We start from the raw sequence: 21,753 nt of genomic DNA, 5'->3' as shown, positions 1-21,753 counted from the left end.
TGAAAAAAAACCCCAAAAAACCACGGGGAATTTGAAAAAAAAAAGAATTATGGAAGGAAAAGGAACAGGATAGTGAGAGAGCAGGGTAGAAAAGGAAACTGAGAGCAGAGAGGTAATGGGCAGCCACCAAATGTCAGTCCACGTGGTCACATGTGGTCTTTACCCCTGACGGTGAGCGTGGCTGATGTCCTCTCCTGCCCGCACACACACGAGTACTCCCCAGCATCCTCCACGGTCAGGCCACGGATCTCCAGCTCACACACGGCTCCGTCCTGCCTCAGGCTCACTCTGTCTCCAGCTCTGAGGGTCTCAGGCCCCTTCCTCCACTCCACAGGGGCTGCCTTGCTCAGCTCGCAGTGCAGTGTGGCCGTGGCCCCTTCTGTGGCCTCTTCCTTCCTCAGACCCTTTGTGAACTTGGTGGGAAGGGCTGGGAAAATCAGGAAGACACAAACACTATAACACTCTCTAAAGGCACAGATTAGACAGGACATGGACATCACAGAGAAGACACAAAACGCAACTGGACACAGGTAATGTGCTGGGCGTGCCAGGCACACGCTGTGGACTGGGGCTTCCCTCAGCCCAGTCCCTTCAATGTGTGGCTGCAACACCTTCCACAGACTCCTCAGGCCACATGTTTGTATGAATCTGCTGGGCAGGGCTGGAGAGAGTTGGACGGTGTGGGGATCATCAGATTCTCTGGAGATTACTGGGGGACAGCACATGCCTGGATGGAATAAAAGACACAGACTCCAACAGGAAACAGGACAGAACGTGCAGTGACACGAGGGGTCGAAAGTAGCTCAGATGCTGGTTGCTCGTGGTTCGCACAATAGCCCAGAAGGAGGAAGGAATTCCGTGGGGTTACGGGAAGAGAGTGGCACTGAATCGAGGAGGGCAGGGAGGATAAGTGCAGGGGGATGCCAGGAAGTCAATAATTGGACAACAAAACACAGCTTTGCTTGGCCACACAGGTCTTTACCCCTGACAGTGAGTGTGGATGAGGTTTTCTCCTGACCACACACACACGAGTACTCCCCGGCATCTGCCACAACAAGGTCACGGATCTCCAGCTCACACACGGCCCCGTCCTGCCTCAGGCTCACTCTGTCCCTGGTTCCCAGGGTCTCGGGCCCCTTCCTCCACTCCACGGGGGCTGCCTTGTTCAGTTCACAGCGCAGCGTGGCCGTGGTCCCTTCTACGGCCTCTTCCTTCCTCAGACCTTTTGTGAACTTAGCAGGCAGGCCTGGAGATGGTCGGAAACACACAAACACTATCACACTCTCCAAACACATGGAAGAATCAGGACATGCACAGTACATAGATGACACAAAACCCCACTGGACACTGACCACCTGCTGGGTGTGCCCAGTACACACTGTCGACTGTGACATTTAAAGGTCCAACCTGTACATGTGCCACACAGCAGACAGGGACCATGACAGGGACAACAGAAGAATTATGGAAGGAAAAGGATAGTGAGAGAGCAGGGTGGAAAAGGAAACTGAAAGCAGAGAGGTGATGGGCAGCCACCAAATGCCAGTCCACGTGGTCACATGTGGTCTTTACCCCTGACGGTGAGCGTGGCTGATGTCCTCTCCTGCCCGCACACACACGAGTACTCCCCAGCATCCTCCACGGTCAGGCCACGGATCTCCAGCTCACACACGGCTCCGTCCTGCCTCAGGCTCACTCTGTCTCCAGCTCTGAGGGTCTCAGGCCCCTTCCTCCACTCCACAGGGGCTGCCTTGCTCAGCTCGCAGTGCAGTGTGGCCGTGGCCCCTTCTGTGGCCTCTTCCTTCCTCAGACCCTTTGTGAACTTGGTGGGAAAGGCTGGGAAAATCAGGAAGACACAAACACTATAACACTCTCTAAAGGCACAGATTAGACAGGACATGGACATCACAGAGAAGACACAAATGCAACTGGACACAGGTAAGGTGCTGGGCGTGCCAGGCACACGCTGTGGACTGGGGCTTCCCTCGGCCCAGTCCCTTCAATGTGTGGCTGCGACACCTTCCACAGACTCCTCAGGGCACATGTTTGTACGAATCTGCTGGGCAGGGCTGGAGAGGGTTGGACGGTGTGGGAATCATCAGATTCTCTGGAGATTATTGGGGGACAGCACATGCCTGGATGGAGTAAAAGACACAGACTCCAACAGGAAACAGGACAGAACGTGCAGTGACATGAGGGGTGGAAAGTAGCTCAGATGCTGGTTGCTCGTGGTTCGCACAATAGCCCAGAAGGAGGAAGGAATTCCGTGGGGTTACAGGAAGAGAGTGGCACTGAATTGAGGAGGGCAGGGAGGATAAGTGCAGGGGGATGCCAGGAAGTCAATAATTGGACAACAAAACACAGCTCTGCTTGGCCACACAGGTCTTTACCCCTGACAGTGAGTGTGGATGAAGTTTTCTCCTGACCACACACACACGAGTACTCCCCGGCATCTGCCACAACTAGGTCATGGATCTCCAGCTCACACATGGCCCCGTCCTGCCTCAGGTTCACTCTGTCCCTGGCTCTGAGGATCTCAGGCCCCTTCCTCCACTCCACAGGGGCTGCCTTGTTCAGCTCACAGCGCAGCATGGCCGTGGTCCCTTCCATGGCCTCTTCCTTTCTCAGACCCTTTGTGAACTTGGCAGGCAGGCCTGGAGATGGTCAGAAACACACACTATCACACTCTCTGAACATACGGAAGAATCAGGACATGCACAGTACAGAGGACACAAAACCCAAGTGGACACCGACCACCTGCTGGGTGTGCCCAGTACACACTGTTGACTGTGACATTTAAAGGTCCAACCTGTACATGTGCCACACACAGACAGGGACCGTGACATGGACAATAAAAGAATTATGGAAGGAAAAGGATAGTGAGACAGCAAAGTAGAAAAGGAAACTGAGAGCAGAGAGGTGATGGGCAGCCACCAAATGCCAGTCCACGTGGTCACATGTGGTCTTTACCCCTGACGGTGAGCGTGGCTGATGTCCTTTCCTGCCCGCACACACACGAGTATTCCCCAGCATCCTCCACGGTCAGGCCACGGATCTCCAGCTCACACACGGCTCCGTCCTGCCTCAGGTTCACTCTGTCTCCAGCTCTGAGGGTCTCAGGTCCCTTCTTCCACTCCACAGTGGCTTCCTTGCTCAATTCACAGTGCAGCATGGCCGTGGCCCCTTCTGTGGCCTCCTGGCTTTGCAGTCTTCCTATGAACTCAGCAGGTAGGGCTGGGCAGGGTCAGATGAACACAGAACATCAGAGTCTCAGGAGAACTTTGGAGACATGACAGGACAGAGGAAACAACAGACTCCAACAGGACAACAGGACAGAACGTGCAGTGACACGAGGGATGGGAAGTAGCTCAGAGCTGGTTTCTCATGGTTCACACAACAGCCCAGGAAGGAGGAAGGAATTCCATGGAGTTATAGGAAGAGGGTGACATTGAGACAAGGAGGGTGGATGGGATGAGTGCAGGGGGAAACCAGGAAGTCAATGATTGGACACCAAAACACAGCTCTGCTGGCCACATGGGTCTTTACCCCTGACGGTGAGCATCGCTGAGGTTTTCTCCTGCCCGCACACACACGAGTACTCCCCAGCATCTGCCACAACCAGGCCACGGATCTCCAGCTCACACACGGCCCTGTCCTGCCTCGGGCTCACTCTGTCCCCGGGTCTCAGGGTCTCGGGCCCCTTCCTCCACTCCACAGGGGCTGCCTTGCTCAGCTCACAGCGCAGCGTGGCCGTGGCCCCTTCTGTGGCCTCCTTGGTCTTCAGATCTTGGATGAACCGAGCAGGCAGGGCTGAAGAGGGTTAGATGGACAGAAACCATCAACCCCTCTAAAGGACTGGGTGTATGACCGGAACATTCAGGATGAGAACAGAAGCAGCAAGGGTGGAGGACATGGGAAGAGGCAGACCAATGCATACATGAGAGTGTGATCATCGTGCATCTTGCCCAGGGAGGTGCAGGGTGGCAGGGGACTGGTTCCATCCAGGCCTCTTGTCTTCTCAAAGCACATCTGTCCTACCTATACCCATTTATACTGTCTAAGTGTTGACCTCGTCTGCACCCAGAGTACGAACCAGGCTCCTCCAGCTCACACATGCGACAATGCAATGTACATCTCTCCTGGGAGAACCTTCAGAAGGCACCTTCCAGTCATGACATCAAGTGCCCCACGGACATCCCTCAGTTGTGCTCCCCACCCCAGGTAGAGTGTCAATCCAGCACTGCCCACATCTGGGCTCACTGCATGCCTTCCCTGCCCACACCAGGCCCCACCTCATCCACCTCGCACGTTCCTTCCCTTACCCCACTGGACTCGCACTCTCCTAGCTCAGATCTCCTAGACCCTAATGGATTCTAGCTGTGGCCTTCTAACCACGCCCAAAGCCCTCCAACCTGCAGTCTTCTCCTCCATCCCAACTCCAGGAAGAGTGTGAGCTTCACAAGTTATAGCTGACCAGAGCCCACCCTGGTTACAACCTGTTGTGGGCTGAATCATGTCCCTCAGAAATCATACGTTGGAGCCCTAACCCCCAGGACCACAGAATGGAGATGTATTGGGGGATGTGGCCTTTAAAGGGGTGACTGAGGAAAAAGGAAGTCACCGGGGTGGAACCTAACCCAACATGACTGGTGTCCTTGTAAGGAGAGGATATTAGGACACAGATACACACACAGAGGGATGACCATGTGAGGACATGGAGAGAAGATGGCCATCCACAAGCCAAGGAGAGAGGTCTCGAGGGAAACCAGCCCTGCCCACACCTTGATCTTGGACTTCCAACTCCTAGGACTGGGAGGAAAAAATTTTCTGATGTTTAAAGCCACTGTTATGTTGTTAAGCCATTCAGATTTTGGTACCAGGAGTGGGTCGCTACTGTAACAAATACCTAAAATTATGGAAGTGGCCTTGGAACTGGGTGACGGGTCACAACTGGAAGAGTTCTGAGGTGCATGTTAGATAAATCTAGATTGCCTTGAGGAGGTTATGGGTAGAAATATGGATGCTAAAGGTGCTTCTGGTGAGGCCTCAGATGGAAATGAGAAATGTGTTATTGGAAACTGGAAGAAAGGCAATCCTTTAATAAAGCAGCAAAGAATTTGGCTGAAACGTGTCCCAGAGTTTTGTGGAAGGTAGAACTTAGAAGTGAACTTGGATATTTAGCTGAGGCAACTCGTAAGCTAAGCATTGAAGACACAGACTGATCACTCCTTGTTGCTTATGGTAAAATGTGAGAGAAAACTGAGTTATGTCAAAGAAGGAAGTATTTAAGCAAAGGGAAACCAAAAGTTGAGGATTTGGAAATTTTTCAGCCCACTGAAATTGCAAAAAAATGAGAATGCCTGTTCTAGAGAGAATACCAAGGGTGTGGCTGGAAAATCATTCAGTAAAGAGATTATGAGTGTGAGTCCTGGATCCAATCAGCCACCTCAGCAAAGCCAGGACTAGAGATGGAATTATCCAAGAAGGCTGTGTGGAAGGCTCTTGTCTGAAAGCTTGGACTCCTGTGAATTGTAAAGGAGACCAACAAGGCTTTTGAGAATTTTATATCAGCAGAAACACTGCCAGCCATGACTTAATCAGACACAGAAGGGACAAAATGATGGAAGCTGGGATTTCTATAGGATGGGTCAATACAGCTATCCGGCTGGGAATATGTGCTATCCTTCAAAGTTGGGAAGAATAAGCCCAATGGCAATTCAGAGGTCAGCAGGGATGCCACTGCATCCATGGTCCCAGAGGGCCACGCCACCTCTGTCCAGGGCCAAGGGGGTCAGGTCACCACTCTGGTGGGCCCAGAAGACAGAGCATTAAGCCAGAGGATCATTCTCCAGCCTTCAAATCTAACAGAATCTGTCCTAGTAGATGCTGGGTTTCTGTGAAACCAGTGGCCTCTTCTTTCCTTCCTATCTCTTTTGCAGTGGGAATATCTATCCCATGCCTGTTCCACTGAAGTGTTTTGGAAACGTATAACTTGTCTGATTTCACAGGTTCACAGCTGGAGATGAATTTTGCCTCAGGATGAATCGTAACTCTAGTCTCCCACATACTTGATTTAGATGAGATTTAGATTAGATTTTTGACTTAGCTTGACACTGGAATGGGTTAAAACTTTTGGGTTTGGGGGATGGGGTAAATGTACTCTGCATGTGAAAAGAACATGCATTTTGGGAGACAAGATGACAGAATATTATGGACTGAATCATGTCTCCCCTCAAATTCATATGTTGAAGCCTTAACACCCAGGAACTCAGAATGTGAATTTATTTGGAAATAAGGTCTTTATAGAGGTAATGAAGGATAGAATGGGGTCACAGGTGGGGGGGCACTAATTCAATCTGTCTTATAAGTGTCCTTATAAGAAGAGGAGATTAGAACACAGGAACACACAGAGGATGCCCAGGTGAGGATAAAGGGAGAATACAGCTGTCTACAAGACAAGCAAAGAAGCCTCAAAAGAAACCAACCCTGCAGACACATTGGTCTTGGACTTTCAGCCTCCAGGACTGTGAAACAATAAATGTGTTGTAAGTCACTTAAATGTGGTATTTGTTATACAGCCCAAGCTTTCTGAGAGAGCTCTTCAGAGGCTCCACACAATCTCCAAGGTCAATCAAATGCTGTTACCACACACAGGAGGGCTTGGCCTGTCTGGCCACCTGCTCCCTGAGCCCTTCAATGCTGCACCTCAGTCTTCCTGTGCACATGCGTCACTAACATGAATGACTCCACTCCACACCTGAGGTCGAGACCCCATGCGTACCCACAGCCCCAGCCACATACCAGTGGCCCAGAGCAACTCTGCTGGACCATGATGCCTCCTTGGGGGTGTCCCCACACCACCTGCCCCTTGGGTCTGAACCCGCAGGGCCTAGACAGGGCTGGCCAGAGCGTTGTGTGAGATGGATCAGACAGACGGTGACTGTAACCCTGAGACGACAGTGACATTGGGAGAGCACAGAACAGGTGGCAGAGTGAAGTCATTCAGGTGGCCACATGCAGTCTTTACCCCTGATGGCCAGCGTGGCAGAAGTCCTCTCCTGCCCGCACACACACGAGTACTCCCCGGCGTCCGCCACAACCAGGCCATGGATCTGCAGCTCACACGCGGCCCCGTCCTGCTTCAGGCTCACTCTGTCCCCAGGTTTGAGGGTCTCGGGCCCCTTCCTCCACTCCACAGGGGCTGCCTTGCTCAGCTCACAGTGCAGCGTGGCCGTGGCCCCTTCCATGGCTTCTTCATTCTTCAGACGCTTTGTGAACTTGGCAGGCAGGGCTGGTCAGAAAGACACACACGCAATCACACTCTGTGAGCACACACAAAAGGCAGGATGCGAACAACACAGAGGAAACAAAAAACCCAAGCACACATGGGCCATGTGCTGGGTGTGCCGAGGGCACACTGTGGTTGGTGGCTTCCCTCAGCCCAGCCCCTTCTGTGGACTCCTCAGGCCTAATACTTTGTATTAACCTAGCAGGCAGGGCTGAGAAGGGTCAGAATGACACGGAGACCATCGGATTCTCTGGAGAAGTTTGGGGGTAGAACGTGACAGGATGGAGGAAAAGACACAGACTCCAACAGGACAACAGGACAGTACCAGTGGTGACACGAGGGGTGGGAAGTGGCTTAATGGCTGGTTTCTTCTGGTTCATACAACAGCCCAGGAAGGTGGAAGGAATTCCACTGTCTTATGGAAAAAGGGTGGCACCGAGACAGGGAGAGAACGTGGAATGAATGCAGATGGATGCAATGAACTCAATAACTGGACACCAAAACATGGCTCTGCTTGATCACACGTGGTCTTTACCCCTAACAGTGAGCATGGCCAAGGTCCTCTCCTGCCCACATACACACAAGTACTCCCCAGTATCCATCATAGCCAGGCCATGATCTCCAGCTCCCAAGGGCCCCACCCGGCCTCAGGCTCCCTCTATTTCCATCTCAGAGGGTCTCGGGGCCCTTCCTCCAATCCACAGGGGCCATCTTGTTCAGCTCACAGCACAGTATGTCCATGGTCCCTTCTGTGGCCTCTTCATTCCTCAGACCCTTTGTGAACTTGGCAGGCAGGGCTGAGGAAAGCTAAGAAGTCACTGAGAATATCAGACTCTCTCAGGGGACTCTGTGTCCAGAACACCACAAAAACCACACAAATTGCAAAAGAGCACAGTATGAACAAGGGAACAAATGCACAGATGGTGATGGAGGCAAATGCCCCAGAGGGAACAGAGAACACAAAGCACTGGACATGACATCTACTGGACAAGGACACAGGAGCCATGAGAAAGCTGGGGGAATCCAGTTGAAAAGATACAGAAAGCCACAGGATCCAACAGGGGATGTGGTGACATGGAAACAAGTCCATTTGGCCTCACGTGGTCTTTACCCCTGACAGTGAGTGTGGCTGAGGTCCTCTCCTGCCCACATACGCAGAAGTACTCCCCAGCGTCTGCCACAACCAGGCCATGGATCTCCAGCTCACACGCGGCTCCATCCTGCCTCAGGCTCACTCTGTCGCCAGCTCTGAGGATCTCAGGCCCCTTCCTCCACTCCACAGGGGCTGCCTTGCTCAGCTCACAGCGCAGCGTGGCCGTGGCCCCTTCTGTGGCCTCTTCCTTCCTCAGACCCTTTGTGAACTTGGCAGGCAGGCCTGGAGATGGTCAGAAACACACAAACACCATCACGCTCTCTGAACACGCAGAAGAAACAGGACGTGGATAGTTCATAGAAGATACAAAACCTAACTGGACACGGACCACCTGCTGGGTGTGCCCAGTACACACTGTGGACTGTGATATTTAAAGGTCCAACCTGTACATGTGCCACACAACAGACAAGAACCATGACAGGGACAATAAAAGAATTATGGAAGGAAAGGATAGTGAGAGAGCAGGTAGAAAAGGAAACTGAGAACAGAGAGGTGATGGGCAGCCACCAAATGCCAGTCCACGTGGTCACATGTGGTCTTTACCCCTGACGGTGAGCATGGCTGATGTCCTCTCCTGCCCGCACACACACGAGTACTCCCCAGCATCCTCCACGGTCAGGCCACGGATCTCCAGCTCACACACGGCTCCATCCTGCCTCAGGCTCACTCTGTCTCCAGCTCTGAGGATCTCGGGCCCCTTCCTCCACTCCACGGGGGCCGTTTTGCTCAGCTCGCAGCGCAGTGTGGCCGTGGCCCCTTCTGTGGCCTCCTCCTTCCTCAGACCCTTTGTGAACTTGGCGGGCAGGGCTGGGCAGGGTCAGAGTGACACAGAAAACATCAGACTCTCTGGAGAATTTGAGGGGATCAGGATGTGGACACTTGACAATAAAACACTCACACTTTGGAGCAAATAAGGAACAAAAGCTTGGACTCACAGACACATGGGTAGGTGGCAGTGCGTGGGGGTAGAGGACAGACTAGGCTGAGCCCATCTCCATACAAACCAGCCAGGAAATGGAAGCCTCAGTGAGGACCTCATGACATGCACAGACACATAGAAATGGCCACAGTGCCCACAGGACGGATGGAAAGGGACAGTAATCAGAAGGAATGTCCTCTCAGCATCTTCCACGGCCCATCCTGCCTCAGAGTGTATCTGATGCCAGATTCAAGGGCCCAGACCCCTTCCCCCACTCTACATGCCAGGCTGCCCAGCTTACACCACACCATGGCTGTGGCCCACTCCAGGCCTCATTTCTTAGCAATTTTATGATCTTGAGGGATATAGCTGGGGACGGAGACACAAAGAGAGCTACCTAAACTTTCCCACGAGTTTGCACCAGCACTCCCCCCTTGTCTACTCCTGCTGCTGCTGGGGCCAGAGCCCCGGCATGACTGGGACTGAACAGGACTGACAGAGCTAGGAACACCACAGCTAGAAGGGAAGCCGAAGTCACCCTCCTCCTGGCCTGTCGTCCTGGAGTAGGTGTCCTTGGGACCTGCGTACTCTTAAAAGCAGCTCTCTTGGGCTGCTTGCAGATGGTCAACTTGGGTCCTCCGCTCCTTGGCCACTGGTGGTGCCTCGTGCAATGCAAGTTGCTCTTGACTGTGAAATAGGCCTCCAGGCCCACATCCCCTGTGGTCTCCTGGTGGGTCTGAACAGTGTGAGTGCCCAGTGTCTCTGCACTGGAGACGCTGCACTCCATTCATGAAGTTCAAGGTGGCATGGTGGCCTGGCCTCTCCCCAACAATCTGAGTGTCTGTGCAAATGACGGCCCTGCCCAGCCTCCAGAATCCTCTTCAGTGTCCACCTTGTCTTGTGAGTGTGGCCCAACACGGCCCAGGATGTGAGGTCTCTGTGCAGCTGCACAGCTGTCCTTCCTCCTGTGCTGAGATGCCCCCGTGACCCTTCATCAATGTTGCTCACAGGACCCTCTCAGGACATGGTGGGTGGCCTTATCCTCCATCCCATCTGCTACCCCCACAGGAAGTGACCAGGCCCTCACTAGGGCAGGCCCCTGAGGACCTGGACCCCCGGCACAGCGAGCTGACCTATCGCCAGGCCATGAGCCACACCACAGCCAAGCCCCATCCTGAGTCCTCATCTCGGAGGGTCTCAGGCGCCTTCCACCACTGCATCGGGCTGCCTTGCTCAGCTCACAGCACAGCGTGAATGTGGACACGGCCCCTCCCATGGCCTGCTCACCCTTCATGACTTTTGTGAATTGGCTGGTCAGGGCTGGGGAAGGTCAGACGGACACATAGACTGATGGGCTCTGGAGCCTGCAGACAAGGAATGGGCCACAGACACCATGCTGGCCACACAAGCACCCGTTGGAAGGGGGGCCCTGAGGGGACACCAGGCAGAATGCCCACAGTCAGCTGCTCTGATGCAAGGGGACTCCCACTACCCCGCTTCAAGGATATCCACCCAGCTGGCCGTCAGCCCCCCCACAAAGGAAGGGGCCCTATTGGCCCCTAAACCCACGGGCCAGCCCTCCTGCTCTAGTTGACTGTGCCCCACCCTCAAACTGTGACCTCTCACCCCGTGTCCCAGCCACAGGTCGCCACTCCGTGCCTGAAGGACCCCCTCCTGTGGCAGTTGCCTAGAGCCAGCTTACCTGCCACAGATGCCAGACAGGGGCCCCGACGCCAGCACGGGTGTCCGCCTGCCTTTCCTGACTCTGGCTCGGCTCCTGTCTGCAGCTCTTCACGCCCCTCCTTCCTCTCCTTCCACAGTCAAGCCCTGTCCACACCCACCTCACCTCCACTTTACCCTCCACGCCCACCTCACCTCCACCCTATCCCTATACCCAGCCTCACCTCTGCTAACCACCAGGAGCTGGAGAACAGAACCTAGGACCTCCCATCATGGTTCTCCCATGGCCCAGCATGCATGTCCCAGCTTCCAGCTCTTGACACCCCATTCGACATCCCACCCTCTAGGGCCACGCTTGGATCAACTTCCTAGCTTCTCTCTTGGCATGCCCCCTCAAGAGGACCATACTTCCACTCTTGTACTGTGTGGGTGCCCTCCTTCTCTCCCTCAGGCATGAGCCCCTGAGAGCAGGGAGGACCATATTCTCTGCTCTTTATCTGAGATGGGCCTCACAGAAGCAGGTGCTGGGAGACTCATGCTGCAGGAATGCAGGAGATGCACACAGAAGCGAAAGACTGTACACAGACAGGGCAGAGCTCAAGGACGTGATCAAGCCCTCAGACACGAAGCCACTGCTCCACGTGGCCACACACAGTCTTTACCCCTGACAGTCAGGCTGGCCACTGTTCTCTCCTGCCCGCACACACACAAGTACTCTCCGGCATCCTCCACGGTCAGGCCACGGATCTCCAGCTCACACACGGCTCCGTCCTGCCTCAGTTTCACTCTGTCCCCAGGTCTCAGGGTCTCGGGCCCCTTCCTCCACTCCACAGGGGCTGCCTTGCTCAGCTCACAGCGCAGCGTGGCCGTGGCCCCTTCTGTGGCCTCCTCCTTCCTCAGACCCTTTGTGAACTTGGCAGGCAGGCCTGGAGATGGTCAGAAACACACAAACACTATCACGCTCTCTGAACATGCAGAAGAAACAGGACGTGGATAGTTCATAGAAGATACAAAACCTAACTGGACACGGACCACCTGCTGGGTGTGCCCAGTACACACTGTGGACTGTGACATTTAAAGGTCCAACCTGTACATGTGCCACACAACAGACAAGGACCATGACAGGGACAATAAAAGAATTATGGAAGGAAAAGGATAGTGAGAGAGCAAAGTAGAAAAAGAAACTGAGAGCAGAGAGGTGATGGGCAGCCACCAAATGCCAGTCCACGTGGTCACATGTGGTCTTTACCCCTGACGGTGAGCGTGGCTGATGTCCTCTCCTGCCCGCACACACACGAGTACTCCCCAGCATCCTCCACGGTCAGGCCACGGATCTCCAGTTCACACACGGCTCCATCCTGCCTCAGGCTCACTCTGTCTCTGGCTCTGAGGATCTCGGGTCCCTTTCTCCACTCCACGGGGGCCGTTTTGCTCAGCTCGCAGTGCAGTGTGGCCGTGGTCCCTTCTGTGGCCTCCTCCTTCCTCAGACCCTTTGTGAACTTGGCGGGCAGGGCTGGGCAGGGTCAGAGTGACACAGAAAACATCAGACTCTCTGGAGAATTTGAGGGGATCAGGATGTGGACACTTGACAATAAAACACTCACACTTTGGAGCAAATAAGGAACAAAAGCTTGGACTCACAGACACATGGGTAGGTGGCAGTGCGTGGGGGTAGAGGACAGACTAGGCTGAGCCCATCTCCATACAAACCAGCCAGGAAATGGAAGCCTCAGTGAGGACCTCATGACATGCACAGACACATAGAAATGGCCACAGTGCCCACAGGATGGATGGAAAGGGACAGTAATCAGAAGGAATGTCCTCTCAGCATCTTCCACGGCCCATCCTGCCTCAGAGTGTATCTGATGCCAGATTCAAGGGCCCAGACCCCTTCCCCCACTCTACATGCCAGGCTGCCCAGCTTACACCACACCATGGCTGTGGCCCACTCCAGGCCTCATTTCTTAGCAATTTTATGATCTTGAGGGATATAGCTGGGGACGGAGACACAAAGAGAGCTACCTAAACTTTCCCACGAGTTTGCACCAGCACTCCCCCCTTGTCTACTCCTGCTGCTGCTGGGGCCAGAGCCCCGGCATGACTGGGACTGAACAGGACTGACAGAGCTAGGAACACCACAGCTAGAAGGGAAGCCGAAGTCACCCTCCTCCTGGCCTGTCGTCCTGGAGTAGGTGTCCTTGGGACCTGCGTACTCTTAAAAGCAGCTCTCTTGGGCTGCTTGCAGATGGTCAACTTGGGTCCTCCGCTCCTTGGCCACTGGTGGTGCCTCGTGCAATGCAAGTTGCTCTTGACTGTGAAATAGGCCTCCAGGCCCACATCCCCTGTGGTCTCCTGGTGGGTCTGAACAGTGTGAGTGCCCAGTGTCTCTGCACTGGAGACGCTGCACTCCATTCATGAAGTTCAAGGTGGCATGGTGGCCTGGCCTCTCCCCAACAATCTGAGTGTCTGTGCAAATGACGGCCCTGCCCAGCCTCCAGAATCCTCTTCAGTGTCCACCTTGTCTTGTGAGTGTGGCCCAACACGGCCCAGGATGTGAGGTCTCTGTGCAGCTGCACAGCTGTCCTTCCTCCTGTGCTGAGATGCCCCCGTGACCCTTCATCAATGTTGCTCACAGGACCCTCTCAGGACATGGTGGGTGGCCTTATCCTCCATCCCATCTGCTACCCCCACAGGAAGTGACCAGGCCCTCACTAGGGCAGGCCCCTGAGGACCTGGACCCCCGGCACAGCGAGCTGACCTATCGCCAGGCCATGAGCCACACCACAGCCAAGCCCCATCCTGAGTCCTCATCTCGGAGGGTCTCAGGCGCCTTCCACCACTGCATCGGGCTGCCTTGCTCAGCTCACAGCACAGCGTGAATGTGGACACGGCCCCTCCCATGGCCTGTTCACCCTTCATGACTTTTGTGAATTGGCTGGTCAGGGCTGGGGAAGGTCAGACGGACACATAGACTGATGGGCTCTGGAGCCTGCAGACAAGGAATGGGCCACAGACACCATGCTGGCCACACAAGCACCCGTTGGAAGGGGGGCCCTGAGGGGACACCAGGCAGAATGCCCACAGTCAGCTGCTCTGATGCAAGGGGACTCCCACTACCCCGCTTCAAGGATATCCACCCAGCTGGCCGTCAGCCCCCCCACAAAGGAAGGGGCCCTATTGGCCCCTAAACCCACGGGCCAGCCCTCCTGCTCTAGTTGACTGTGCCCCACCCTCAAACTGTGACCTCTCACCCCGTGTCCCAGCCACAGGTTGCCACGCCATGCCTGACGGACCCCCTTCTGTGGCAGTTGCCTAGAGCCAGCTTACCTGCCACAGATGCCAGACAGGGGCCCCGACGCCAGCACGGGTGTTCGCCTGCCTTTCCTGACTCTGGCTCGGCTCCTGTCTGCAGCTCTTCACGCCCCTCCTTCCTCTCCTTCCACAGTCAAGCCCTGTCCACACCCACCTCACCTCCACTTTACCCTCCACGCCCACCTCACCTCCACCCTATCCCTATACCCAGCCTCACCTCTTCTAACCACCAGGAGCTGGAGAACAGAACCTAGGACCTCCCATCATGGCTCTCCCATGGCCCAGCATGCATGTCCCAGCTTCCAGCTCTTGACACCCCATTCGACATCCCACCCTCTAGGGCCACGCTTGGATCAACTTCCTAGCTTCTCTCTTGGCATGCCCCCTCAAGAGGACCATACTTCCACTCTTGTACTGTGTGGGTGCCCTCCTTCTCTCCCTCAGGCATGAGCCCCTGAGAGCAGGGAGGACCATATTCTCTGCTCTTTATCTGAGATGGGCCTCACAGAAGCAGGTGCTGGGAGACTCATGCTGCAGGAATGCAGGAGATGCACACAGAAGCGAAAGACTGTACACAGACAGGGCAGGGCTCAAGGACGTGATCATGCCCTCAGACACGAAGCCACTGCTCCACGTGGCCACACACAGTCTTTACCCCTGACAGTCAGGCTGGCCACTGTTCTCTCCTGCCCACACACACACGAGTACTCTCCGGCATCCTCCACGGTCAGGCCATGGATCTCCAGCTCACACAAGGCTCCGTCCTGCCTCAGTTTCACTCTGTCCCCGGGTCTCAGGGTCTTGGGCCCCTTCCTCCACTCCACAGGGGCTGCCTTGCTCAGCTCACAGCGCAGCGTGGCCGTGGCCCCTTCTGTGGCCTCCTCCTTCCTCAGACCCTTTGTGAACTTGGCAGGCAGGCCTGGAGATGGTCAGAAACACACAAACACTATCACGCTCTCTGAACATGCAGAAGAAACAGGACGTGGATAGTTCATAGAAGATACAAAACCTAACTGGACACGGACCACCTGCTGGGTGTGCCCAGTACACACTGTGGACTGTGACATTTAAAGGTCCAACCTGTACATGTGCCACACAACAGACAAGGACCATGACAGGGACAATAAAAGAATTATGGAAGGAAAAGGATAGTGAGAGAGCAAAGTAGAAAAAGAAACTGAGAGCAGAGAGGTGATGGGCAGCCACCAAATGCCAGTCCACGTGGTCACATGTGGTCTTTACCCCTGACGGTGAGCGTGGCTGATGTCCTCTCCTGCCCGCACACACACGAGTACTCCCCAGCATCCTCCACGGTCAGGCCACGGATCTCCAGTTCACACACGGCTCCATCCTGCCTCAGGCTCACTCTGTCTCCGGCTCTGAGGGTCTCAGGCCCCTTCTTCCATTCCACAGGGGCCGCCTTGCTCAGCTCACAGTGCAGTGTGGCCATGGTCCCTTCCGTGGCCTCCTTGCTTCTCAGTCTTCCTATGAACTCAGCAGGTAGGGCTGCAACAAGGTCCGATGGACACAAGACATCATCTTCATCCCCCCACAAAGGTTGAAAGGGGTTGTATGGAGCCACATAGGGTCACATGGGCAGAGTGGGTAATTATACTCACCCTGTACGGTGAGCCTGGCCGATGTCATCTGGTCCCTGAAGCAGCAGGAGTACTGCCCGCTGTCCTGAGGCCGCAGGTCCCGGATGAGCAGTTCCAGCATGGTACCCTCCTGCCGCAGGCTGTACTTGCCTCCAGGCTGCACAACCTCATCTCCACGACGCCACTCCACGGGCATGGCCACCGATGACAGGATGCAGTGTAGTGTGGCAGCACCACCCTCCAGCACCTCCATGTCCTTCAGCCCCTCTCGGAACCGCACTGGCTGAGCTGTGGACAGGCATGAGCTCAGCTCAGCCCTCCCCCTGCTGCCTCCTACAGGGGTCTCCCCTGTGGTCAAGCATGGCTGAGAGCAGCAGCTGCAGGGTGCAGGCAGGCCCACCTCACTGTCTACACTGGGGGCTAGTGACAGTGACCTCAGGACCTCTGTCTCTCCAGGAGGGTGAGCCAAACAGCAGGAAACAGAGAAGGGTGGAGTGTTATGGGCTACATTGTGTCCCCCAAATTCAACTGTTGGAGCCCTAACCCTCAGGACCCAGAATGGGGCCGTATTTGGAGATGGGGGTCTTTAAAGAGAAGACTGAGGTAAAATTACATCACTAGGGTGGGTCTTAATCCCACAGTATTGGTGTCCTTACAAGAAAAGGAGATTAGGACACAGACACACACAGAGGGATGACTGTGAAGACACAGGGAGAAGACAGTTATCTACACGCCAAGGAGAAAGGACTCAGGAGAAGCCAGGCCTGCCAACACCTTGATCTCAGACTTCTAGTCTCCAGAACTGGGAGACAATAAACCGGGAGACATGTTTTTTTATGCTACCCAGTCGGTGGTATTTGTTACCCGGACCCGAGCCGACTGAGACAGATGGAGATGAGCCAAGCCAGGAGAAGGGAGATACGGTGACGTCAGAACACAAAACAAAGTCAGGAATGAAGTAAAAAAAATATTGCTGGTCAGAAGACCAAGAGAGGGTGAGGGATGCTATCAGGACCATCAGAGACCCAGAGACGGGCAGTAGGGAGCAGAGGAAGATGGATGAACTGCTGGAAAGATACAGGTGGACAGGAGGAGCCTCAGCACAGCCCCCCCCACACACACATAGAGGGCAGAGATAGAGAGGGTCAGATAGAGTCCTGGAGTCCCCTTTGCCCTTAGCCAGACACGAAACAGGGGTGCCCAGAGTGCAGCTGGAGGCTGCCCAGCACCCCCCTCCAGGGGCTCACCATGGATCCTGACAATGGAGCTGCTCCAGGCACCCCCAGCCTCACACTTGTAGAGCCCACCATCCTGAAGGGTGGTGTCAGTGATGACCAGTTGGGCTCGGCGGCCCTCATAGCTCAGATGGCACCGAGCCGACGGCCGCAGGGCCTTCCCGTCCTTGGTCCAGCACACAGTGTTGTCTAAAGCAGCAGTCTCACAGACCAGGGTCAGATCTTCCCCCTCCATGACTGTGGCATCTGTGAGCTCCTGGGAGAAAACACCTGGCTTCTCTGAAGACAGAGAGGGATGTATAAGACACTTGGGGGCTTCTGCAGGAAAAGTCCCAGGTCTCACTGCAGACCAGGCAACACTCCTGGTCAGTGCCCACCTGCCCCCCTCAGTCTGGGCTGCAGACAGGGCTGCCGGGGGAACAGGACAGGCTCTGTGTGGCTCCACACACCAGAGGGGTGGGCCCAGCCTCTACACTGACCTTGAGTTCACCTCTGCATACCATGTGCAACAATGCAACTTTAAATAGGGCCACTCAGCCTCCCAAGCCCCGCTCCCTGGGATCCAAGACCCCAGCCCATGGGAAGTCCATGGTGCCTTCTCTGTGAGCCCCAGGGTCTCACCCAGCATGTGGCCAAGCCACTGTCTTGAGGTTGCATGCTTAGTCACACGGCACTGGGCACTGGGCATGCAGCCTACCTGTGACCTGCAAGGAAGCTGAGGTCCGCTGGTCGCCTGCCTCAAAATGGATGGTGCCTGAGTCCTTGATGGCCAGCTGCCGCAGTGTAAGCACATGGTAGCCACCTGGCTGGACCTCGATCTCATTGAGTTCGTTGGCAGACAGTGGGGTTTTGTCCAAGAACCAGTGGACGGGCTTGTAGTCGGCAGGGGAGATACGGCAGCAGAAGGTGGCCGAGGAGCCTTCCTGCACCTCCAAGTCCTCCAGATCCTCTGTGATGAGCACTTTCTGGCCTGCAGGGACACAAACGGGCATGTCAGGGACCCTCTGGTCAGCTGCCAAGGGAAACAGGGTGCTCTCCAAGACCTGGGGTGGGCTCACAACAGAGATCGAGCAAATGACTCTAACGGGCTCCGAATGACAAAACATAAAACAGTAAGTGGGTCTGAGCTGAGCTGTCCAAGTATTTGTTTTAGATCCACCAGTGAGCCCCAATGCACCTCTGGGGTCCTTCTGCAGAGCACACAAGGTGACCCACAGCAAGGCCCCTCCGTCAAGCTGTGCTCCCTAACCTGTCTAGGCCGGTTATGCCTGTCACAGAAATCACTTAACGCAATTAAATTTTGTATTAACAGAAGAAACGAGTGTGAAAAAAGACGCATGGCTATGATAACATTTAAATCGAATGCATTGGAGGACTGACAATGTGAATCTCTAGAAAAAAAATTTTTGCTGCTGTCTTAGGTATGGTCAAAGCTTGGGAAGAAGTCATAAATATAGAGATAGAATGGCCTCCAGATTCCTTCTGCATTCACAGGTGTCTTGAAACTATTGCACACCAGAAAGCATAGATGGCATATCAGGAAGGCGATGTACACAAAAAGAGCTAAGGAATTCTGATTCGTGAACTGATACACAAAGAAAAGGCTCTGGCTGACACTATTAGACTGGTACAAGTCTGTGGGTTTTAAATTTTTTTAAAGACCATATGTTGTTATTATGGGACACTCTGACTTTTTTAAAGTATGAACATCTACTGGGTTGGCCAAAAAGTTCATTCGGGTTTTTCGTAGCATCTTACGGAAAAACCTGAATGAAATTTTTGCCCAACCCAGTACTTTATTAGATAGTGGTGCTTCTACTGCACTAACAAAATGTTTTCACTGAGCTCAGTGGATTCACTGTATTTCACTGAAAAAGAGAAAAAAATCAAGAGTGAGGCTTCTTTATTATTCTTTTGGGGTTTTTTCTGTGGAGAGACCCCCAGGAAGGACCTCCAGCTGACTTCACCCTGGACACCGGCCCTGGGGTCTGGAGGGCTGGGCTCAACCCTGCCCTGATGCCTACTTGTCCTACAACCCTGAACCAGCCAACAACCCCAAGTAAAGGCCCAGTTTCCCTATCTGTGAAGTGGGAGAATGATAACCCTCACCCTGCCTGCCAGGTGAAAACTGCTGCTCAAACCTGAAAACTTCCCCGAGCGAGTCTTCTTTCACAGGAGCAGTGGCGGTACATCTGCATGTAAGTACATGCAGAGCTCATGCAGGGGCACACGCTGGAAGGTTTCCAGAAACATTCATCCAGCAAATGAATGCACAAATAAATGAGGGCTGCTGACTCATTTACACAAGGCCCAGCTGGGAAGGCCAGAGACAAGACCACCCAGGACAACTCCCCTTGGAGATGGGGAAACCAAGGCTGGGTTTGTCTAGGGCCAGGCAGAGCTCTGATCTCTGCCCATCTCCAAGTCTACTTTAAACAAAGCATACACCTGAGCACACCATGGGCCTTGAAATATAGTGTGCAAATGAGAGCAACAGCACGGTGACTGGGCCTAACCTTTCACCAGGAGCCGAGCCTGGGACTGGGCCTGGCCGATGTCACAGGTGTAAGTGTCAGTGTCCGCCTTCTCCAGGGCGCTGATGGTGAGCCTCAAGGTCAGGCCCTCCTGGCTGGGAGCATGCTTCTCCGAGGCTTGCAGCTCTGTGAGGCCCTTGCGCCAGGTCACTGAGGCCGCGGGGCGCTCCGTCTTGCAGGCGAACACAGCTGTGCCCTTCTCCTCCACCTGCAGGTCAGCCAGCTCCTCCGTGAACTGGTTTGGCTTTTCTGGGAAAGAATGGATGGGAGGGAGAGGCCTGTGCAGACCCCACGTAGCCCCTCAGGACAGGAAATCACTCCCATCACAGGTGGTTCTCCTGGTCCACCCACAGAACCTCAGGGACCTGAGCGAGCCCCTTCCCTGCTGGGCGCCCCTCCGCTCTTGCCTGGGAAGAGAAGCCACAGGGGCTGTGCCAGGGTCTCTCATGGGGGTTACCTTCCACTCGGAGGCTGGCTGTGCTTTTGGAAGACTCCGTCTCACACGTGTACTCGCCGGAATCTTTGAGTGAGGCTGCATGGATGACCAGCATGGCTCGAGTGCCTTCGATGAGAAGCTCATACTTCTGACTCTTGCGAATGGCTTTCCCATCCTTCAGCCAGCACACTGGGGTCCCCTCCCGTGACAGCTCACACCTCAGCACCACATCCTCACCCAGCATGGCCCGCTGGTCTTCCAGTGGCTTCATAATATCAGCTGGCCTCTCTGAAAAGAACAGAGATGGTGGCCCAAGAGGCATGGCCACAGCTCTACCCACGGCCAGAGCCTTAGCCATGCCTGGGGTGAGGGCAAGGCAGGCATTCAGGAACCTTCAGGCTCTGAAGGTTGAGACCACAGAACCTACAGCTCCAAAACTTCCAACTCTGGAACCTCAGACCCAGGGGCCTCAGAGCCCTGGAATACCACGGAAGGACCCCGGGAGGGAGAAATATTAGACCACAGAATCTCATGTTCTCAGCACTGTTCAGAGTCCTGTGACTCAAAGCATAGCCATGGGCCAGTGCTGACTATGGGCTGAGCTTCACCCACTGGCACCAAGTACTCATGCTGGAAGTAGGAGCTCAGAAATGCCAATGGCCATTTCACTGGCTTCACGAGTCATGCACCCTGGGAGCTACCACAGCAGTCGAATCACAGACTGAAGATCAGAAACCCTGCTTCTGCCCAAAGACTCCAGAACCTCATCCTAGAAAGTAAGCCCCCTGGATGACCAGAAGCCCCCAGTACTCTGACAGATGCCTCCAGGTGCCAACCAGGGGCTGGGGAGACAGTCCCCAGATGCACCCCCTTCCAGCTTCCAAGCCCAAGGCCCCTGCTCCAGGCTGCCTGGGGAGGGCCCAGGCTCAGCAGCTCCCAAACCAGCCCCTGGAGACAGACCCCTGACCTGCCCCACCCAGTTAGTTCCCACTGCCACCATCACCCACCTCTGATGATGAGCGAGGCCTTGGAGGTGAGGCCCCGCACAGAGAAGACCACCTCCCCAGCGTCATTTGGCAGAGCATCTCGGACAGCCAGTGTATACTTGCGGCCCTGGCGTGTGGCCCAGAAGCGGCCAGAGCTGCCCACCGTTTTCCCACCAACCATCCATACAGCAACATCGCTAGTGTTCTCATGGGACAGGACACACTCAAAGCTGCAGCTCTCGCCCTCCATCACCTCCACTGTCTTCAGCCTCTTGGTGATGCCCACGTGCAGGTCTGTGGGCCAGAGGAGACAGCCGTCACGCCAGCCAGGCCCACGGAAGCCTGCTCCTCGAGACAGGCACCGACAAGCCTGTAGCAGCCCCGGTCCACACCCCAGGAGGGGCAAGACCAGCCAGAGAGCCTGCATACCCACCCCCCCAACCCCACTCCCAGAGGGCCTGCTGCCTCTCTCAGCAAATGTCCTCTTGGTCTCCAGCTGTCCACACCTTGGTATTTGGATGGCTGATAGCTATGCGTTATGACCAGGGCGGCCACCTTCACATTTGCTATGGAACAATGTGGAGAGAATAAGCACCACACACAGTTGTCACCAGC

The 21,753-nt window shown here is 54.9% G+C and overlaps 1 protein-coding gene across 1 annotated transcript in view; it reads right to left on the bottom strand.

The window, feature by feature from the left end:
* OBSCN (obscurin, cytoskeletal calmodulin and titin-interacting RhoGEF) overlaps window positions 1-21,753 on the bottom strand; it is a gene marked incomplete at both ends in the record, with an annotated part of 135,091 nt that overhangs the window by 52,104 nt on the left and 61,234 nt on the right. The window contains 6 exon segments of the mRNA XM_079703091.1: window positions 15,969-16,235; window positions 17,195-17,461; window positions 17,880-18,152; window positions 19,699-19,965; window positions 20,174-20,440; window positions 21,160-21,432. Coding sequence (XP_079559217.1) covers window positions 15,969-16,235; window positions 17,195-17,461; window positions 17,880-18,152; window positions 19,699-19,965; window positions 20,174-20,440; window positions 21,160-21,432 — 1,614 coding nt within the window.

Source organism: Hyperoodon ampullatus (assembly GCF_949752795.1).
Source record: "Hyperoodon ampullatus genome assembly, chromosome: 4".
In the NCBI taxonomy this organism is placed as follows: domain Eukaryota; kingdom Metazoa; phylum Chordata; class Mammalia; order Artiodactyla; family Ziphiidae; genus Hyperoodon; species Hyperoodon ampullatus.
Note: the sequence above shows the minus strand (reverse complement) of the source record. Positions and strands in the feature narration are given on the sequence as shown.